Genomic DNA, 22,770 nt, shown 5'->3' with positions numbered 1-22,770 from the left:
CATGAACCTCAGGACTGAAACAGGAAACACAGCGCTGTTTCCAACACCAACAATGACTAGCACAGACTATACAGAAACCAGGGATTAAATACAGGACAAACCAAGGAAAACTAAGTACAAACACCTGGGAATGCTAATGAGGGGCGGGGTTACAAACAAGAAGGAGGGAACGAAAAACATTGAAACCAGACTCAATGATGAATTTCAAAATAAGAGTACACAAGGGGGAAACCATGAAATATAACAAACCAAAACAAGAGGGGTTGTAGAGGGAAGCGTAACACTTGTGTTATAGGAGCATGTAAACAATCTTTTTCCTCTAAGGGGAGTTTTGGTAATTTTACCTTCTGGAAAAAAAAGTTTAAATCTTCAGGGTTATATGAGCCTATTGAAGTATAATGATCTTTGTAATAGTGTTTAAAAACTGTGTTAATTTCTTTCGGGGATGTGATTATTTTATCTCCCTGTCTGATTGATAGAATAGTATTGTTTTTATCTTGTTGTTTTAACTGTCTCGCTAATAATTTTACATTTTTCCCTCAATTTTCGTGGTAATTAAATTTCCTGCTAAATTTCCTTCACGATCAATAAAGTACCTACCTAGTTTGTTCTGAGCCTAAGCAGTGAATATTCTGCTTTTATTATATAATTCTTGTAGTTCACATTTCAGTTGACATATCACCTTCAAATCTCCCTCGTCATACCGGTCCATAGGCGTGCACACATAGACATCAGGTGGTGCTAAAGCACCACCAACTCTGCCCTTCATGAACTAAAGTGCCCTTTTGAAACTTAAAAAAGTCATTATTATTTATAATAATAATATTATTATTATTATTAAAAGTTATTATTAAAAGATAATAATAATAATTATTGTTAACATTTTACTGAAGACGGTTTGAAATGATCTTTTGAAAACCTGAGCTATTAAAAACAATGCCCTGAAATGAGCCACCACCTCGCACACACCCGACCTCTCTCTTCCTTTAACACCAGATGCGCTGCAGCAGCAGTTCAGTTCAGCGAGTGGAAGGAAGCGTCTTCAGCACAGCACACACGCTCACAGATAGACTTCTTCTCCCGTGCCCATGGACGCAATTTTGATTTCATAGGTGGGGGGGACACAAATGGCTTGAGAACTGGGGTGTGGGGGAGAGGTGTACAGTATGTGTGAGAGATGCATGTACATATGTTTGTGTGTGAGTGGAGTGGGTATGGGAGAGAGGTGTACAGTATGTGTGAGAGATGTATGTACGTATGTTTGTGTATGTGTGGAGTGGGTATGGGGGAGAAGTGTACAGTATGTGTGTGAGATGTATGTACGTATGTTTGTGTATGTGTGGAGTGGGTATGGGGGAGAAGTGTACAGTATGTGTGAGATGTATGTACGTATGTTTGTGTGTGTGGAGTGGGTATGGGGAGAAGTGTACAGTATGTGTGAGATGTATGTACGTATATTTGTGTGTGTGGAGTGGGTATGGGGAGAAGTGTACAGTATGTGTGAGATGTATGTACGTATGTTTGTGTGTGTGTGGAGTGGGTATGAGAGAGAGGTGTACAGTATGTGTGAGATGTATGTACGTATATTTGTGTGTGTGTGGAGTGGGTATGAGAGAGAGGTGTACAGTATGTGTGAGAGATGTATGTACGTATATTTGTGTGTGTGTGGAGTGGGTATGAGAGAGAGGTGTACAGTATGTGTGAGATGTATGTACGTATGTTTGTGTATGTGTGGAGTGGGTATGGGGGAGAAGTGTACAGTATGTGTGAGATGTATGTACGTATGTTTGTGTGTGTGTGGAGTGAGTATGGGGGAGAAGTGTACAGTATGTGTGAGATGTATGTACGTATGTTTGTGTGTGTGTGGAGTGGGTATGAGAGAGAGGTGTACAGTATGTGTGAGAGATGTATGTATGTATGTTTGTGTGTGTGTGTGGAGTGGGTATGAGAGAGAGGTGTACAGTATGTATGAGATGTATGTACATATGTTGTGTGTTCAAAGTAATGGAACCCTGAAAATTAACCCTGGAATCCTGGAAATTAATTGACAACTATACTGATGGGCCAGTATGAACCCTGTTTGAGTGCATTCACAACCCTAATCCTAACCCTAACACTAACCTAAACTTAAACAGTCCCCCTTACAGAAACAATCGCAAAAACAGCTACTTGTTTCCCAGTTACCAGGATTTCCACTGGTACACTGAAGGAATTACATATCAAACAGTAGTCATGATTTCATTTTCAAGGACCTCAGGTTCACAGGAAATGTACAAAAATGCAATAAATACAGTAATGCTAACCTCAAATGGTGTCTTCTACTACTACTGTGTAGCATACCGAGGCCTACCCAAAAGCCACTGTTAAGAGATCTCATAAAGCTTGGACAGGAAATAATAAAAACCAGAAACTTCCACCAGGTCAATATAAATTCTTTGTCTATATTTTATGAGGCCTGGTGGTACAGAATAAAAAGGCCACAACGTGCAGAATGAACGTCTGTGTTTATGTCCTCATTAAACTTCAATCAATGCAGGAGAGGAAACTGGTGTGAGCAAAAGATGTCACATTTGTGCTGTAGAATTTATGTGTACGGATCAAGTGAGACGTGGAAGCAGAATTCTTTCTTGAGTAATTCCAAAAATTCATAAATTCATCATTTCTGCAACAAATGTCAAAGTTTTTTGTATGTTGTTATTTTAAGTTCTCTCAACTTTCAGTTTTACACAGTCACAGTGGAAACCACGAAGCACGTGGGTCTATAAACACAAGGTCAGCTCATTCATTAAGGAGATATTGTGATCCTAAACCAACATATGTTAATGCATGCAATTCACAAGCAATAGTGAAGAGCAGGCAGAACAATCCTGCTTCTCATTATGACACGTGGATGACGAGTAATATAACGCGCTACTATTTCCAGTCTAGTAATCAGATTAAAGTTACTTATCCACGTAACTGTGCATTACTATTTTTATTTTCCCTAGTAAAAATATATATTTTTGCTTTCTTCTTGGCTCAGTTCTACTTTTGCGTCTGACCGTAGCGCTCGACTCCGCACGCTGCGAGCACGAGCACGTTTTACAAGTCATTTTTTGCAGTGTTCTCCGTAACGATATGTGGTAGTGTAAAGAAACACCCCTCAAAAACAGGGGAAGGAACATTTACCTGAATAATTTTAATGTTGCACTGTGTTCCACGTTTGAAAAGTGCTGGAATTTTGAATAACGTAGCCTACTTTAAAATGCTTAAAATTGTAATGGTTGTGACGGGTGTAACAGAGTTAAAAATGTGCCTAGCGATTTATGAATTAATTCAGCCAAAATTGCAAGGTGTCAGTCCGTCAAATCTAATTGTTTCTTTTCTTTCTAACATTTCATTGTTCATTACAAGTTGTATACTTCTGTTATACAATAACAACATCCTGCCAGTCAGCTACGTAACTACTTTCGCGCGTTTTGTTCCTCTGGCTTTCCGCATTCTGGCAGAATTTTAGAACATCGCCAGAGGTGAGTCGTGAAAATGAGCGCCAGAAATGATTTCACCATTTCAAGTCAGATAATAATTTAATAACTTATAGGTTTAATACATGCTCTTCTTTAACATTAGTAGCATCGAACCAATATGAGATTTTTCTGTGTAGCGAAGCGTTTTGATTGTTTAAAACCTTCGAGACTTAACCACGCTATGCTAGCGGACTCCGCCATTGAAATCACTCACTAGACAAATGTTTTTATTGCCAGAGAGAGGGTACGAAAGCCGCATCTAAGTGGTGTTACTGCTGATTGTGTGCAGGTATGTTGTAAAGTGTCTGTATTTTGTTTCACAATTATTCCTTGAAATATTATCCATTCCGGGCTAGTCAACGGAGCTATGTAAAAAGAACGGCACGTTGTCTTAAATCACTATACGATCACGTAGCGTTGTATTTTCTTTTCATGTCTGAGTAGTAATGTCTACCGTCACTTCGGTGGCGTAGCGTTCAAGTGTGTATGTGGACATGAGTACATATCGAGGGTATGTGCATTCTGGCAGAATTTTAGAACATCGCCAGAGAGAGAGGGTACGAAAGCCGCATCTAAGTGGTGTTACTGCTGATTGTGTGCAGAAATAAAGTCCGACTGCCCGGGAAGAGAGTTGTCTGTGTCCTTCATCTGACACACACTTCGTCGCGCTGTTACTGCGCGTCCATTATGCTGGCGTAATACGTCCGTCACACGGGCAGGGTGAGCAACTCAAAAAGGAAGCGATCACACCAAGTCTCAGGGAAAGAGGATGGTTTTATAGAAAGTGTGCAAACCAAAAACCCGTGCATTGTTCCAAATGAAGGAAATAATAACCAGCAGTCAACTGGTACAAAGACAAGACGTATATAGACGAACAAACGACCCTCAGGTGAGACGGATCACGGGTCCCGCCCACCTGAGGGACGAACATCACGTGACCAAAAACAGGACCGCTGCCGCTGTAACCGGGGGCGACCAGTAGGGGGCCCCCCTACAACGTGACAGACCCCCCCACCAAAGCCGCACTCCCCTCCGGATGTGCGGCTTACAGCGGCAGCACACAAAACACAACAAAGGGGCGGGAGGGCGGGGACAAGACAGGGACCCGTTCCCTGCCGTCCTGAGCTGAAACACAAAACACAAAACACATAAGCTCCTCGTCACAGGACGCAGACCAGGCAGGGACCCGTTCCCTGCAGTCCTGGAGCTGAAAACATAAAACACATAGGTTAGCTCGCCTCCTGGGCGGGACCCTGAACCGACCGGGCCGTCAACAAGACGATAACCACGCCCCGGTCGGTCACAGGGCCCTCGCGCCCTAACCGGCCATTAGGCCGCTTAAGCCCCACCGCTGAGTGCGGACCGGGAGCACATGGCCCAACGAACGTCACAGATGTAGATGTGTGCAGGCCGCCACACTGGGGTGCGGCCACGGCTTCTACCAACCACCTCCTGAACCTACCTCCTCGCTCGGAGCTGACCCCTGCCCTTTCGCTAGGGGTCACCCCAGACTCCTGGGGAGTGAACCCCTCCCCGGGGCCCCTCATCTCAAGGTGGACTCCTCCACCCAACCCAGGAGCGCCAGAGACCAGGGCCCTGGCAATCCGCATCAGGGACACGCTGGTCACCCCGAGCTCGAAGGAGAGGGTCTCCTCCTGGAGACCCCACTAGGTCCGGGAGTACCGCAGTCCATCACCAGGAGCGACCTGCAACACATCACACACACACGCACACAGACAACACACAACACAAAACGCGCACTGCTCCGACCACTGACCCCCCTTTTACACAGGGGGGAAGGGACCCCTTCTTGGCATGAGGAGACACCCTGTCCTTACACCCCAGGCATCCTCCGCCTACAAAGGGGTACAGGGGCTCCTCTTTGCTCAGGGGTCCCTCCCAACCGGTCAGGTCTCCTGATGGAGCAGTGCCTTCTGAGCCACATGTCGTGGCTCAGGAACCCCATAGCTCCCCCCCAAAAACATATTTAGGGGGGGGCCCTCTGGGGAATAACAAAACAAAAACACAGACACAACATACAACATACACGCACCCAGGATGCCCTCCGTGCCACATCCAGTGGCACGGGACCTCTAATGGGCCCCTCCCCACACACCGTGAAGAGGGGTGCAAGAGAGGAATTACATAAAACAAAGCACGCTACACTCTAGGACAAAACGAACACACAAAGACAGAACACAAACAAACGGACAGGACCCACCGATGCGCGCGCTCTGTGGAGCGTGACGTGCCCACTCCAGCTCTCTCTCTCACCGTTTTCCCAAAGGGATCCGCAGATCTTTAGAGAGAGAGAGCTATACGCGAGCGGCTTGCGCGTCACGCCCACAGCGACGCGTCTCTCGGGCTCGCAGTCGCTCACCCCCGTCACCACGGGATATCAGGGGGAGCGAGGCAAAAGGCACCGAGAGACCCTCGCGTCTAAAGCGGTCTAGCGTGCGGCACGCACCGGTGGACCCGACTACTTACACACACGAACACCACCAGCGAAACACACACCACGGCACACACACATTCGCTCACGTCCGCGTCGTTATTAAAACAAAGCACTACAACGTACATACACACACACACACACACAGACGATAACGGACAACGGACGTGCGCAATGTGAGGCACCGGTAGTTTCGCTGGGCGAGAGCGGAGTCTACCAGTCCCCAGCTCTAGTCACCGCCGTGTAATTTACGGGTTTAAACACAAACAACATTTAAACACGGCGGGACGAGTGGGGACAGACTCAACACTCTCTCAGACAATACACGACAAACACACAGCACGTAGACAAACACTTACCACGAGACATGACCACGAACGAAGGAGAAAGCAAAGGAGACTGGCGGCTTCCGAAGGGTGGCTGGTTATTCTGTGACGGGCAGGGTGAGCAACTCAAAAAGGAAGCGATCACGCCAAGTCTCAGGGAAAGAGGATGGTTTAATAGAAAGTGTGCAAACCAAAAACCCGTGCATTGTTCCAAATGAAGGAAATAATAACCAGCAGTCAACTGGTACAAAGACAAGACGTATATAGACGAACAAACGACCCTCAGGTGAGACGGATCACGGGTCCCGCCCACCTGAGGGACGAACATCACGTGACCAAAAACAGGACCGCTGCCGCTGTAACCGGGGGTGACCGGTAGGGGGCCCCCCCACAACGTGACAACATAAATATATATAATATAATTTATCCAATTTTATCTACTTAGAGTTTGACTGTTGACATCTAAACCATTACAAAAATATAAGCAAATAAATTATTCAACCGTGTCTAATCAATCTGTGTTGGAGGGTGAGGGGTTAAGTGGAAGCCTGTGAGCCTGTGACTCCCTCTATCAGGACTGTGATGCCCGCTGTTCATTTACAGAGGGCCTGGCAGTTATAATTCAGCAATACCAGTTTCAAATGACAGCAAATTTGACCAACCATATCTTCCCTCTTAGTGGGCGGGCTTATCTGTATGATAATTTCCACCCGCTGTGGCGACGCTAGCTGTCGTTAGCACTACTGCTAGCTAGTTTCGATTCATTCCTTTGATGTCCTCGTGCGTGTTGTTTACATATTCCGCTCCCGAGGAACATGGAGCTGTGAACTCTCTTATTTTGTTTGGAACCTTATTTTGCTTAAGAGGTTATCTAGTAAAGATATTATTGTTTATTGTGTTTCTAAAACTGTCTCATTTTTTTTTCTTTATTGCAGTTAATTAGGAGAGGAAACTCCTAACCTAAACCAGGTTTAATGGTCATGGTTCGCTACTGATAACAGGAGTAATAGCAGGAACGTAGCCAAAAGTGAGTGAGAGATTAATGAGATGAGAAATGGGGATAGTGATATCAGAGAGATACTGCTTCAGAAGTAGAGTTGATGCAGGATCAAGTTGACATGAAGAAGGTTTGGACTTGGAGATAATTATAGCAATGGGTTGAGAAAGCCTTTGTTAATGGAGCTAATAGTTGTAGAATAAAAACTTATTTTTTTATCTTATGCTTTGTTTAATACTACTGGATAAGGTGACCATTTACATATGCTTGTCATAGATTATTTTAAACCATGATTTCCATGTTGGTTTACTCTCAAGAAAGCATCAACATGCATTAAGCAGATTATTTAAGGCTTGTTTAAACTAACCTCAAAAGGAACAATTAGAATACATAGATCCTTATCAGAATAGTTGTTTGTGCTTCATTAGACTGTGCAAGCTTACAGATAAGATTACATTATGAGAAAAGATGAGCTACACTATCATCATTCAGTAGGCCTACATTATTATTATTATTTTACATTAGTATTACTACTACTACTAGCTGTGTAGCATGGAGTACTGTCCTGCTGAAAACATTTATTAATTGTTAATCAGAATTATGATTAACCCAGTACATAAGTATTGCATATTTCTTCTATTTCTTTCTGGGGGTGGGGTGGTATTTTTCTCTTTAACTTTCAAAGTTAATGCATTTCAAAGAAAACATTGTTTGCCAGGATATTTCAGAATCTCTTTATACATTTTTTAAGAATGGATATACTTAACGAATTGATTGCAGAAATCAAATGTAGAAGGAAAGAATACAAGGTGGAAATATACTTTATAAATGTACTTTAGAAATATACTTTATAAATGTACGTGTGACTTACCTCACTTCCAACTGAGATGAAACATCCAAATGTATGTCATCAAAGAATTGTGTTGTTGCATAAACAGGCAACATGCAAACACCTCAACATCCTAACACTTACACCATAACATCCTAACACTTACACCTCAACACCCTAACACTTACACCTCAACAACCTAACCCCAACCTTTTCCAAATAAAAGCATGGAATAAATAGCTGCAATTAAAACTCTTAGTGTTTCTAAGAATTGATTGTAGGTTTGGCTCCTTTAGTATCCAGCACTGTCTGAAGGACTTTGTGAGGCAGGTGTGTGTATGTGTGTGTGTGTGTGTGTGTGTGTGTGTGTGTGTGTGTGTGTGTGTGTGTGTGTGTGTGTGTGTGTGTGTGTGTGTGTGTGTGTGAGTGACGCAAGTTCAACATCTGGAACTGTTTAACACCACCAGAATATGAAGACAAAATTCACAACAGTGCAAGACTCCCAAACATTTGTTATCAATCACCCTTTGAGGTTAAAACTTGTTTTTCTTCTCAGTAAGCAAGAATTCATAAAATACATTCACAAAATGTAAATTCCAGAGCAAGTTCCCCAAAGATGCACCATGAAATATGTGTCTGTGTGCATAACTGATATTTAGTTTGGTCAAATGTTGAATATGAATGTGAAAGATTGAGTTTATGGAATGTTTTCATACAGTTCTAAATAAACTGCAGAAGCCCACAAGTGCCAGAAACTCAGAACTAGGAAGTAGCTTACATCGCTCTTAAACCTCCACAGTCTCTGAGGGTGGGAAGAGGATGTCATGCTGAACAGCCACTGGCCTCTTTTCATCAGCTTAACAATAAGCTGGAAATGTTAATGAACTCAGTGAACCATTTTGTCATTTTATGCCATAAGTCACACACAATATTGGCCATGCAAATAGTGCAGATGCTGTAAATAAAACCTGAATGGCAAATCATGTCCAAAACAATGTCATTATTTCAAAAACCTACATGTCCCTAGAGAGGCACTGAAAGGGTATATATATAAATCCAAATTATCAAATCACTTCCCCATGGCCACTGGTGTATAAAATTTACAGAGAGCATAGAGAGCTTCATGGAATAGATTTCCATGGTTGAGCAGCTGCATCCAACCTGGGCTTGGCCCCTTAGTTCCAGTGAAAGGAACTCTGAATGCTTCAGCAGCATACCAAGACATTTTGGACAATTCCATGCTCCCAACTTTGTGGGAACAGTTTGGAGCTGGCCCCTTCCTCTTCCAACATGACTGGGCACCAGTGCACAAAGCAAGGTCCATAAAGACATGGACAGCAGAGTCTGGTGTGGATGAATTTGGCTGGCCTGCATAGAGTCCTGACCACAACCCAATAGAACACCTTTGGAATGAATTAGAGCAGAGACTGAGAGCCAGGCCTTCTCATCCAACATCACTATGTGACCTCACAAATGCACTTCTGGAAGAATGGTCAAAAACACACACACATTAATGCACACTTTGTGGGCAGCCTTCCCATAAGAGTTGAAGCTGTTCTAGCTGCAAAGGGTGGACCCTTAAGCTAATACAACTGAGTCAAGGAAGCGAATACTTTTGGCAATATAGTGTATATATGAGAGAAAATGTTGTCATTTGAGTCAAGTGTATGAACACTGTGACTTACACACCCTGTGTCACTCTGTGTCAATGAGTCATACTCTAAATATTTAATGATTGTATTTTAATGATTGTCTTTTAATCATGATTACATAGTTTGTGGTTTAATGGCAACAGCATGTGCAACGGGTTCCACTTGCAACGGCACGACTAGCTGGCATACAGCTGATTCACGCTTACTCAGTCTGACCCAGACAATGACAGAGCCAGACAGAGGTCACTGGTCAGTGATGATTATCTCATTCCCAGGGAATTCCATCAGTTCTGGGCATTTGTAAAATTTGAATTCCCAGCCTATGTGATTTTAAATTCAAATACATTCATGTGAAGGCCAAAGGGAATGGTTCCCAGTGAATACACACTGCAAGTTGCACTTGACAAAAGTGTCTACCAAATGCTGAAAATGTTAATTAGGTAACATGTTCATTAGGTAGAATATTAATTAGATAACACTCGTTCATTATGTAACACATGTTCATTAGGTAATGAGCTGTAGTTACTGTCAAGGATGTCATAACTACGAGGGTGTGTTAAGGTGTATTAAGCAACTTTTCAAATGTTATTTTGAAAATATATGGTAAGGGTTTTAAACATTTTCAGCATAGAGTATATTGTAATATACTGGTTCCGTCTCATCCATACTATAAATCTTCCCTTGTGTATTTCTCAAGGAGGCCTCTTGTGAACTTTATTGAACTAATGTGCTATTGATTTTCAGGGTCAAATGACTTTAAGTGGGGAGGAATGTGGGTGCAGAGGAAGAAGGATGTCAGAGTTTAACCACGACTTATAATGAACGGAAACAGCACACACTAGAGAAACATGCAGGATCCTTAAAGGAACTGGATATATATAGTTTAACAAAAGAATGAGACAGAGGCTCACTGATATTTAACATAACTCACTGATCTTTAACATAGCTAACAGATCTTTAAAATAACTCACTGATATTTAACATAACTCACTGATATTTAACATAGCTCAATGATCTTTAACAAAGCTCTTATGCTCTTATGCCATTATATCAATCTTTATATAGTAGGGGTGACCTGCAATAGTTGCTGATTCGACTATAGTCGAATATACCCCCTAGTCGACTATGAACGTCATAGTCGAATGTACCATTCTAACTGCATGGCGGTGCCCAAGGATGCTGCTAAGCATTAGTTGTTACATGAAATGTCTTGTTTTCGTTATATATAGCCTTTTGTCAAATAAAATCATCCTAATTTCTGTTAATAAATATTTTTAAATGATGTTTGCGCATTAACAATAGGCATCTTCCTTACTACACATTAATAAATCACACCCTGCTGTTGCACAATCCAAACGAGCGGAGCTGAACACGCAACACAATACGCAGCATTTGCCGAGATTATAATGGCTACTAAAAAACTTCAAAAGTATTTTGAAAAAGATAAAGATGAATCAAACAAAGTAAAGTGCAAGTTATGTCATCAACGTCTTTCATTTCGCACGACAACAACCAACATGGCATACCATTTAAAACACGAAAAAAAAACTTTTTGTTGTTTTGGTCATGTCGTCTCGTTGCGGTGCGTTCCGGCAAGTAGGCCTATAAACATTTTTTGATGTTGTTTACTTTTAAACCCCGTTACTTGAATCTTTCCTTATACTTTTTTGTTGTTGTGTAGAATTTTTTTTATATTTTCAGGCAGGCATATTTTATTTAAAATATTTTTGACATTTTGCACAGTGCCTGTTTGACAGTTCGATATGCGCAATGCGCACTGACGGTTAATGTTCTCTAACGTTTCATAAAAAATAAATAAGTAAATAAATAAAAGCTGAATAAAGCCAACCTACCGTGTTTATTCATTTATCTGAGTGTTTTAGGTTTTTACTTTGAAGAGGAAAAAAGTCCTGAATGAGAACGGGATCCCACTAAAGGGAAAAGCTGACGAATCAGATTCGACTATGAAGATCCTTAGTTGAATACAGCCCTATTATATAGACTTCAACACTAGTAAAACCCCAAAGGGGCATCCATGACAGCCTGGCTATATAACATGACATGAGTTTATATATATATATATATATATATATATATATATATATATATATATATATATATATATATATATATATATATATATATATAACTCTGTTACTACATATACTGTACACCTCTAAGCTTTCCAAGAGTGTTTTGCTCATACAGAACCATATAGAACTTAGAACTGTATGGTAGCTTAAGCCTAACCCTAGGTAGAATGCACAAAACTGTTTGCAAGATCCCTCTGTCACAGTTAGGAATAGGGCTAGGGTGTGGAAGTGTGGTTGGTGTGATAGTGTCGTAATGTGGTAGTGTGGTAGTATGGTTGTGTATAGTATGGAAGTGTGTAGTATGGTAGTGTGTAGCATGGTTGTGTGGAAGTGTGGCAGTATGGACGTTTGTAGTATGGTAGTGTTTCAGTGTTGTAGTATGATAGAGTGTAGTATGGTAGTGTGGCAGTATGGTAGTGTGTAGTGTGTAGAAGGTATGGTATTGTGTTAGTGTAGAATTGCTTGGATTTCCCACTTTCAAAAAAGTGATGTTATTGTGCTCTTAAACTTATATCAGAAATATATATATCCACACCCTAGCCCTATTCCTAACTGTGACAGGGCAGTCATGGCCTGGTGGTTAGGGAACTGGTCTTGTGACTAGAGGGTCGTGGGTTCGATTCCCAGACCTGAGGACATGACTGAGGTGCCCCTGAGCAAGGCCCTTAATCCTCAATTGCTCACTTGTATAAAAATGAGATAAAAATGTAAGTCGCTCTGGATAAGAGCGTCTGCCAAATGCCATAAATGTAAATGTAAATAATACTTGCCATTGAGATAAAATGTAACTATTTGCAAAAGATGCATAAGACAAACCCAAATCAATGCTGGATTTGAATTATTTAACCAAAGTGTTTTATCATAGAACAGTCTCTGGAATACAGAGCACCAGACAAAAACATTACTCAAGGAGCTAGTGGCTCCTAAAAGGGAAATATCAATGTCAATAACTTCAATAACATCAATAACTGATATCAATGTCAATAACTTCAATAATGTCAATAACTAATATCAATGTCAATAACTTCAATGACGTCAATAACTGATATCAATGTAAATAACTTCAATAACATCAATAACTGATATCAATGTCAATAACTTCAATAACTGATATCAATGTCAATAACTTCAATAACGTCAATAACTAATATCAATGTCAATAACTTCAATAACATCAATAACTGATATCAATGTCAATAACTTCAATGACGTCAATAACTGATATCAATGTCAATAATTTCAATAACGTCAATAATTAATATCAAATGTCAATAACTTCAATAACATCAATAACTAATATCAATGTCAATAACTTCAATAACGTCAATAACTGATATCAATGTCAATAACGTCAATAATTAATATCAAATGTCAATAACTTTTTCTAGGCATCATAATAATATACAAACTAATAAGCATTGCAGCTTTCACATTAGGTCATCTGTTATTAGGATCTCTCTCGTCCAAAATGCCTGATGTCTTTCTCTTCCTTGTAACTGCGGTAAAGTTTTACGTTGGTTTCACAGTCGCACATTTGGAAATGTTTCTTCAATAACTTTGACAGTATCAGCAAAAGTGCCAAAATATGACCAAAACAAACACCTACAACTTTGTTTACCTCAGGAATAGATATATTTTAAATTGTAGATATGTTATTTTAGATGTAGCCTACTACTGTCACTGCTACCATGGACGTAATTTTGATTTCAAAAGTGGGGGGGACATGGATTCGTCGCTATTTAAATATTTGGTTTTAACCGTAAAAACTGGGGGGGACCAAAACCGGCTTTTGAAAAAGTGGGGGGACATGTCCCCCCCCCCCCCCCCCCCAAATTACGTCCGTGACTGCTACAGTGGTACCTTAACATGGACGAAAAACTGAAACACCACAAAATTGGTGCAAGGTATAAATACCCATCTCTGAGTTGTAGATTGTTGTTTAGGATGCACTTAATGCAATACAACGTGTTTGGTGGTCTTATGATGGACCGTTTAAAAGCTATTGAAATAAATAACAGGGTGCGCAGTGCTCTGGGGCCTTTGCGACCGCCACTTGCGTCCGTGTTAAGGTAATTTGCAGACGGTGCCTTAGACGTTGCAGCCGTGACAGTAGTACATGTAAAATAATATGTCTACAATTTAAAATACGTCTATTCCTGCCGTAAACAAAGTTGTAGGTGTCTGTCTTAGTTTCCAGATATAAGAATTTGCATATTTTGGCACTTTTGCTAATACCGTCTTAAAGTAATTGAAGAAAGTATTCCGAATATGCGAACATGAAATCCGTGAAACCAACTTTACCGCAGTTTCCTAGTATGTATACGAATGACTTTTGATCCCATTAAAATTAATTTAAAATCATGTACTGTAATAAAGAATGATTGCCTCTTAGGGTCCGACAGAGATGTAGACTGTGTGAAAAAATGCGATATTTTTGCCAAAGTTTCAGCTCCGCTCCGCTGCTTTGCGAGTCACGTGATCTGATTCCCGCATTTGATGGTGGGCAGAGACGAAGAAGTGAGTGGAGCTACAGATTATCGATTAACTTTTAACATACAAACTCAAAAGAAAATGGTGGATATTTTTTCCAATTACAAAAAATCCTCACCCATAAACAATAATGTCGTAGTATCACCTGTCGCCACTGGCGAGTGAACTAATTATATTACTCGCAAATTAATATTTATGGTCGCGATTGAGACCATTTTAGTCGCAGTTCAAAGCCCTGGAATATATGTTCAGGATTTTATTACTACGTCGTACTGGGTGGGAAGGGGTGAGCACAAACGAAAAATATGTTTGACGTCAGAATTCAACCACCAAAATAATCGTTTTAAAGGAAAGAAGTGAACAGGGTTGTATTCTTGCTCACAGTCAAGATTCTGAAACTTTCAAAGCAAGTAAAAAAGATTATATATCAAAGACTGAAGACAATGTGTAACAAGCTCTGATAAGAAAATGATGTATGTTCACCAATTTCCTCTTCCATTATTTTTCTAATGACAAACCTAATGACTTTCTAATGCTTTCATAGTCATAGACTCACATCAGGAGGAAGGGCAGTAACTGGACAGAATATCTGATAAGCTGTGCTGAGCTTGGCTGATACATATTACACCTACACAAGAAAACAAGTGTCATTACATAGTCAGGCTACCCAAGCATGTTCCAGATAATATGCTTGCAGCCTAACTGAAAACTGTGTAAGTCTGAGCTAGGAGGAGGTTTATTTATTTGTATGAGTTGTTTGTTGTGGTATAGTTTTTTTGTTGTTGTTAATCTATTCATTAATCTATCCAATGGTTTTAATAATCTACTCATAATCTTCCATAGGTATAAATCTCTAAATAATGTATAAGTCTATTTTAATAGATTATATGTTTAATTTATTAATATATGTCACTACATTTAGCAAATTTGTTAAGATTTAATGAAATGTAAATTTATTTGAAAATTAATTATTTAAATTTGTTTAAAATAAATGTTTAAATAAATGGGGAGTCTTCTTCAGGCAGCACAAAGAGGTTTGGTGCAGGATGCCAACTTTAACTTACAGGATTGTGCGTACATTATTGTGGGCCATAAAATGTTCAAGTATTTCACACTATTGAGAACTCATTACACTTTCAGAGTAAAACAGTTTACACTTGTTTACACTTCTGGATGGTTCTGATTGTTACAATGAATCCTTCTAAATGTTCAAACATTTATGTTAGCCACAAGCATTGTATGTCTTCCTCTGTCACTTTAAAACCCTGCAGATGAGCTCTGGGAGAGCTAGGATCTGTCGGTAACGTCGTGTTCCAGCACATTCTTGTTTTTCTACAGTAAGCCTGGTTAACCACAGCAAACCAGCAGACAGCCTTTATTCAACTGGTTGAGTGCAATAAATCATTGAGATTACACAATGAGATTCCAGTTGAAAACAACACAGAGATACATATATGTTACATCAAGACAATTTCTTTCCAATTTGTCTTTGTGAAATGAACAAATGGATTTTTATGTCTAGGAAAACAATCTACAGAACAGACAACAATATATCAATCTGCTGAAAGGAAAATTATTTTCTTATCACAAGAAAGATTTTGAGCAACCAGCCTAGAGCCTCAAATGAATGCAGAATCTATACAACCTCATTAGTCCATGGAAATACTTACATCCCCTGATTTGATGGGAGTTTGTGAGGACGTAAATCTGTTTTTTTAACCCAGTATCTTGCACATGGTGTTATTTTAACAACAGTGCTGTATCTAATGTTTCCAGGCAGCAAAGAACAATATCCTCCCTATATTTTTTCTTTGATGTCAGGAAGGAGTTTTGACCTAAGCACACTTATGTATTTCTCTAGGTTTGTTCAATAACTCAACATACATGAAAGTCGTGATAGTTCAGTTATGAGTGTATCTCCATGTCCAAGCACCATTCTAGAACATAACTAACACCATTCTAGAACATAACACAATTGTAGAGCACAAACAAGCCAGAAATAACTTTGCAGAAATAAACAGCAGCAATAAGAAAAAAATCTGAAAATATAGGGGAAAAAAACAAAGATGGAAAAGAAACAAGATGACCAAATTGGAGAAGCAGTTTTCTGTGTGATAAACTCTCTGCATAACTCGTCCTCAGATGTAGCCATCATCATCCTCAGATGAAGCCATCATCATCCTCAGATGTAGCCATTTCCTAAGCGAAACTACATTCAGAAAAGTCGCAGAGTGCTTCCCGGCTTTTTCATCACATCAGTGGCATCACCACATGAATACTTGACCACCACCTCAACCCCATCAATCAGGGCCACATACTATTTTTACTTCATGGAGGATACCCGTCACAATGTAACTGTGGAAAGTCTGATACAATGTGGCCCTCACAAAGCATGATGTGATGTTCAATCACAGCCCACAGTGGCCCACCCCGTCTGCTTCCACTGGTGCCAATCTCTGTTCTTATATTCCAGGTTTCAAGTGATTCCATTAAACTTTCCTGTTCCTGTTCCTGTGTCACAAGACATTACTCAGTTTCCTTCCGTATGATCACTGCAGTTCTTAGGTATAAAGAACATTTTCCAGAATCAGCAAACCTTTGCTGACTGCTAAAATATAACAATTGCACCAAATTACAAAGTTGTATACCAAAAGGCCTTAAATTCTAGTGGAATAGCTTTTGCATGAACTGCAATAGAGTCTGTGATTTTTATTAATATTATTTAATAATAATTAAAATGTTTTTATTTATGCTTACTTTGTAAAAATTGTGACAAGCGTTTTATTTCAGTTATTCTGCCTATGTAAAGCAATTTGAATCACAACTGTGCAGAAAATGCTATTCAAGTCATCTTTCCTCGTCATTATATTCTTGACTGTGTAATCGTTTGCTCGAAGGCAATTGTTCGTTCTGATGGCAATAAAACACATTTTTTTTTTTCTTATAAATAATAAACCTTGTGCCGTTTTTCGCGGGTTTACAGTATTTCTGTGATCTGAATCGATAAGACATATGCGCGGTGTAACAGGTTTTCTGTAAGATCCATTTCATGTTCATGTTTCATGTTTCATGTACCTATTTGTGGATGAAGTAGTTCGGCAGATGGTCCGACACGTGGACTCGCCCGTGCATACATGACACGAATCTCAGCACCATCTTCATTCTTCTTTCCTATTATCTGACTTTCCTGCTATTAAAAGTCGTGCACGTTTGCAGGGAGATAATATATACTCATAATTCTAACGAATAATTCTCAAATGACTAGCAGTGCCGGGTTTGTGGGGAATAACGCGGTCGGTCCTGTGGGGTGTTGTGTAGCTGCGAAATGCCCGACATGGAGAAAGTTGCCTGACGATTCGGGAGCTGCGCCAGTTCAACCGAACTTCCTCCCAGTTTTTCAGACATGGCAATTGCTATAAAAGCAGCGGTAGAAACACAGGAGCCGTGTGTACGAATAGACAGAACGGTGAAAGGCGAAAACGTAGCGTTGTAAAGCGTAAGCCTAATATCTAACTAGACAACGACATTTCCTTCACAGAGATATGAAGAACTTTATAGGCGTAGTCATGGCGTTTGCACTTGTGAGAGTTCTGGGGGGGAAGCCAACTAACGGTTACTGCGTTGGTGCGAAATGTTTTACTGTTTATACAGAAACTGTGGACTTCAATTCAGCCCAGAAATCTTGCCAGCAGAAGGGAGGATATTTAATGACCGTACGGAGCACTGTGGCCGACGACGTACTTTCAGATCTATTGACTGGTGTTCAAGGACACTTTTGGATTGGTTTACGACACACGGGAGAGAACTGCGCTGACACGTCGCTTGATCTGAAAGGATACGCATGGATAACGGGAGATAAAATAACTAATTTCACAAATTGGAAAAGTGCTGAAAAGGTATGCTCCCAGCGATGCGTGTCACAATCAAAAGATGATCTAAAGTGGACAGAAAGACATTGTAATGATGCAATTCAAGGATATTTGTGTGAGCACAATAATACTGTTAAGTGCGAACGGTTTAAGTCCGGATCACCAGTTTTATACAAAACCCCTTTAGGATTTTCAAGAGAGGACCTCACTGAAGTTCCCAATAGCACTTATGCAACACGCCAGGATTTGGGAACAAAACTCATCTGTGTAGGTGGTAAATGGTATGAAGCACCTTGGATCTGTGACATGTATAATGGTGGTTGTGACCATAGCTGCATCACGAAGAATAATGTAAACATGTGCACATGTCCACCTGGCTTCAGACTTCAGAGTAATGCAATAAGCTGTTATAAAGTACCAGATGACCCTTGTCAAAAAGCAGGATGTTCACACAAATGTTCAGTGATTGGAGATGACCACGAGTGTCATTGTAACTCTGGATTTAAACTCAGTGAAGACAGAAAGACATGTAAGGACATCAACGAATGTGCTGATGATAGACTCTGCCCAGAAGAACATTCCTACTGTGTCAACACTGACGGAGGCTTTGAGTGTGAATGTAGAGATGGCTTCAAGAAGGGAAAGGACACTTGTGAAGATTATGATGAATGTGTATCTGCACCATGTGAACATGATTGCGTTAACACGGAAGGCAGTTATTACTGTATATGTGGGGAGGGATACAAAGTATCACCAGAGAACAGAGATAAATGTTCACTTCATTGTCAAGATTGGGAATGTCCTGCTGTGTCCTGTGACCCTAACAACCCATTTCAGTGTGACTGTCCACGTGGTTTCATTCTAGAAGAGAGGGCAACAAAATATTTTTGCATCGACATAGATGAATGTGAAATGTTTTATTGTGACCAAAATTGCAACAACACTCCTGGCGGTTATATTTGTTCTTGCACTGAAGGCTTTAAACTCGTTGAGAATACACAGTGTGTTCAAAAGGACACTGTAGATGGATCAAGTACCCTGACAACTTTTGACACTTTCTCACCTACAACCAGGTCTCCAACTGAGGGGCCGTCGTTCATCTCAGCTGGAAGTCTTCTTGGAATAACTGCATGCATCATTGTGGTCATTGTGCTGATGGTCTGTCTCATTCATCGCATTATGAAGCATTGTGGGAAAATAGATAGCTACAAATTGCGCAGTGAAGATATGCACAGTTTGCAACAAGTGACAAGTGAAACATACTCCAAACAATTTGTCTCAAACAAAACATCTAAGATTTGAGACCAAGTGTGAAGAGAAAGATTAGGTTTAGAGTTTGATATGGACTGCGTGAATAGTTCTCTTGTGTTAGACACAGTTGGGATTTTGGAACAGCAGTATAATATCTCTGGTACTGAAGTTTCTTAAACACTGGAAGGAGTTGAGGCCTCTTACTCTAGACTTTATAGACAAAAACACAAATCCTGTCTGGTCTTTGACTAACACATTACACAGTACTTTATTTTTTCTCTGCAATAGAAATGAATTTACAACTTGGATTCACATCATGAAAGGTTATTTATCTGGGTTAGAGTAAACCCTAGGTCACATTTATCTGGGTTAGGGTTAGGGTTAACCCTAGGTCACATTAATCTGGGTTAGGGTTAAGGTTAACCCTAGGTCACATTAATCTGGCACCTGGAGGTAATCTTATTTTATATTAAGTTTATAAATATATTCCAAATGAAATGGCTGCACAAATCTCCAGTTGTGGCTCCAAATGTTGTGAAGCAAATATTTAGTCTACATATAAATGTTTTTTTACTGAAACTGTAAAGCTACATGACAGACCAAATGATTGTAAATACATTATTTTAAATAAGCCAACAGCATTTAAGAATGGTTTGTTTGATGTGCAGCAGGGCACCTGCATGATAAGTCATATGTTTTAGAATTTGTGTTTTAGAGTTTTCTGTATACCTCAAATTTGAGTCTTTTCATTATAGAACAGTTTTATTGAATGAGACCCACTGATTTATTCATCTTAGTAACATGAATAGCAATTTTGTTTGTTATTTTAACTGTTTTAATGTTATTAATGAGTTTAAATGTTGTTATACAGCAGTCATGACCAGCAGGGATGACAGAGCTTCAACACTGCATGTTCTCTGTTGCAACAACCAGGATCTCTCTGTAAGAATAGTTATGAACGCTTGGAGATCTCTCTGTAAAAATAGTTACGAGCAATCTGAGATCTCTGTAAGAATAGTTACAAGCGCTCTGAGATCTCTCTGTAAGAATAGTTATGAGCACTCTGAGATCTTTCTAAGAATAGTTACGAGCTCTGAGATCTCTCTGTAAGAATAATTACGAGCGCTCGGGGATCTCTCTGTAAGAATAGTTATGAGCACTCTGAGATCTTTCTAAGAATAGTTACGAGCTCTGAGATCTCTCTGTAAGAATAGTTACAAGCACTCTGAGATCTCTCTGTAAGAATAGTTACGAGCGCTCTGAGATCTCTCTGTAAGAATAGTTACGAGCTCTGAGATCTCTCTGTAAGAATAGTTACGAGTGCTCTGAGATCTCTCTGTAAGAATAGTTACGAGCACTCTGAGATCTCTCTGTAAGAATAGTTATGAGCACTCTGAGATCTCTCTGTAAGAATAGTTACGAGCGCTCTGAGATCTCTCTGTAAGAATAGTTACGAGCGCTCTGAGATCTCTCTGTAAGAATAGTTACGAGCTCTGAGATCTCTCTGTAAGAATAGTTACGAGTGCTCTGAGATCTCTCTGTAAGAATAGTTACAAGCACTCTGAGATCTCTCTGTAAGAATAGTTACGAGCGCTCTGAGATCTCTCTGTAAGAATAGTTACGAGTGCTCTGAGTGTCAGAGAAAGCAGCACAAGCATCCAGTTCGTCACTTCACCAAACACTAGTTTGAACATTTTGCCAGTCCTTATATATGTTGAGGGACTGGCCATGTACACAAATAAACACCATTCAGACACAAGATCAGACAGATAAATCATATGCCAATCATCAGTACACTTGGCTAAAGCTCTGCATACGTCTCCCTCTCCCTGGACTCTTGAACCAGAGAGTGACCCAAAAAATCTTCATTTGTTAGAATGCAATGTACAAAAATAATGTCTTATCAGAAACCAGCAACTCTGCAGTGTGGTCATGAAGAAATATCTCACCTGGGTATAATGGCCAAACACAATCTTCTAAATCTAAGTCACTGTCCATGTTTTTAGGCTAAAAATCATGTAATCGTGTAAATTGAGGATTTTGTTAAGTGGTATTTAAACAAAGTAAGTTTGTAAGGAAAGGAAAATAAGTATTTGAACACCCTGCGACTTCACAAGTTCTCCCACTTAGAAATCATGGAGGGGTCTGAAATTTTAATCTTGGGTGCATGTCCACTGTGAGAGACATAATCTATAAAAAAAATTCTGGAAATCACAATGTATGATTTTTGATTGATTGATTGATTGATTGATTCATCAATCAATCAATCAAAAATCATACATTGTGATTTCCAGAATTGTTTTTATAGATTATGTCTCTCACAGTGGACATGCACCCAAGATTAAAATTTCAGACCCCTCCATGATTTTTAAATAATTTATTTGTGTTACTGCAGCAAATAAGCATTTGAGCACATAAAAATCAATGTTAATCAAGGTTTCTATAGGGTTTAGGTCTAAAGACTGGATAGGCCACTACAGAACATTGATATGCTTCTTACTGAGCCACATCTTGGTTATCCTGGCTGTGTGCTTTTGGTCATTGTCATGATGAAAGACCCAGCCATGACCCATCTTCAGTGCTCTAACTGAGGGAAGGAGGTTGTTCCCCAAAATCTCGCAGTACATGGCCCCCGTCATCCTCTCCTTAATACAGTGCAGTCGTCCTGTCCCATGTGTAGAAAAACACCCCCAACGCATGACGCTTCCACCCCCATGATTCACAGTAGTGATGGTGTTTTTGGGATGTATTCATCATTCTTTGTCTTCCAAACATGACGAGTGAAATTAAGAGCAAAGAGTTCTATTTTGGTCTCATCCGACCACAGAACTTTCTCCATGACTCTGAATCATCCAAATGGTCTTGGGTGTGTGATGATTAAGTATGAATGACAGCAAATCAAGATGTGAGAATGTGAGAAAAAAATCAGAAGAAGTGAATGAGAGACACTGTGGCACATTGTTGAAAAGAATCAGAGATGTATTAAGAGATGGTGAACCTTCATTAGCAAAGGCCCTGATAAACCAATATTACAGTCATGAATGACCAAAGAATACTTCAAATTATGATGGAGTGGTGACTGTACCTCAGGAAGTAAGGTACCTCGGCGGTAAGCTCCAAAAGGGCCTGCTAAAAAGTTTGATTAAATGTCTGCAAATGTCTGGCTTGGCTATACTCCATGTACTGCTGAGACAAAAACGAACCCTACGCCAGTGTGACGCAAATTCCAGAAAAAAATCCCATGAATCATGGTGACAGTCATATTTGAATGAATGAATTCAGTAGAACATTTTCACTTGTCTTTA

At 40.0% G+C, this 22,770-nt stretch overlaps 2 protein-coding genes across 5 annotated transcripts in view; one reads left to right on the top strand and one right to left on the bottom strand.

Annotated features, from left to right (window-relative positions):
- LOC143489302 (uncharacterized) overlaps window positions 1-17,495 on the bottom strand; it is a 37,358-nt gene extending 19,863 nt beyond the window's left edge. For 2 of the 4 annotated variants that reach the window (XM_076988222.1, XM_076988225.1), the window contains exon 1: window positions 8,153-8,415. The gene's annotated coding sequence lies outside the window, so the exon portion shown is untranslated. Of the gene's footprint in view, window position 1; window positions 33-8,152; window positions 8,416-17,420 lie in introns of those variants that run through there. The other 2 variants (XM_076988226.1, XM_076988223.1) reach the window with 2 other exon arrangements.
- A 168-nt stretch (window positions 17,496-17,663) lies between these two features.
- thbd (thrombomodulin) lies at window positions 17,664-20,235 on the top strand. Its single transcript, XM_076988221.1, has 2 exons — window positions 17,664-19,818; window positions 19,857-20,235. Exon 1 carries the CDS (start codon window positions 17,888-17,890, stop codon window positions 19,514-19,516), a length of 1,629 nt encoding a protein of 542 aa, XP_076844336.1. The 5' UTR covers window positions 17,664-17,887; the 3' UTR covers window positions 19,517-19,818; window positions 19,857-20,235.
- Window positions 20,236-22,770: the final 2,535 nt, after the last annotated feature.

Source organism: Brachyhypopomus gauderio, unplaced genomic scaffold, assembly GCF_052324685.1.
Source record: "Brachyhypopomus gauderio isolate BG-103 unplaced genomic scaffold, BGAUD_0.2 sc60, whole genome shotgun sequence".
Lineage (NCBI taxonomy): Eukaryota > Metazoa > Chordata > Actinopteri > Gymnotiformes > Hypopomidae > Brachyhypopomus > Brachyhypopomus gauderio.
This window is presented reverse-complemented; position numbering and strand designations above follow the sequence as displayed.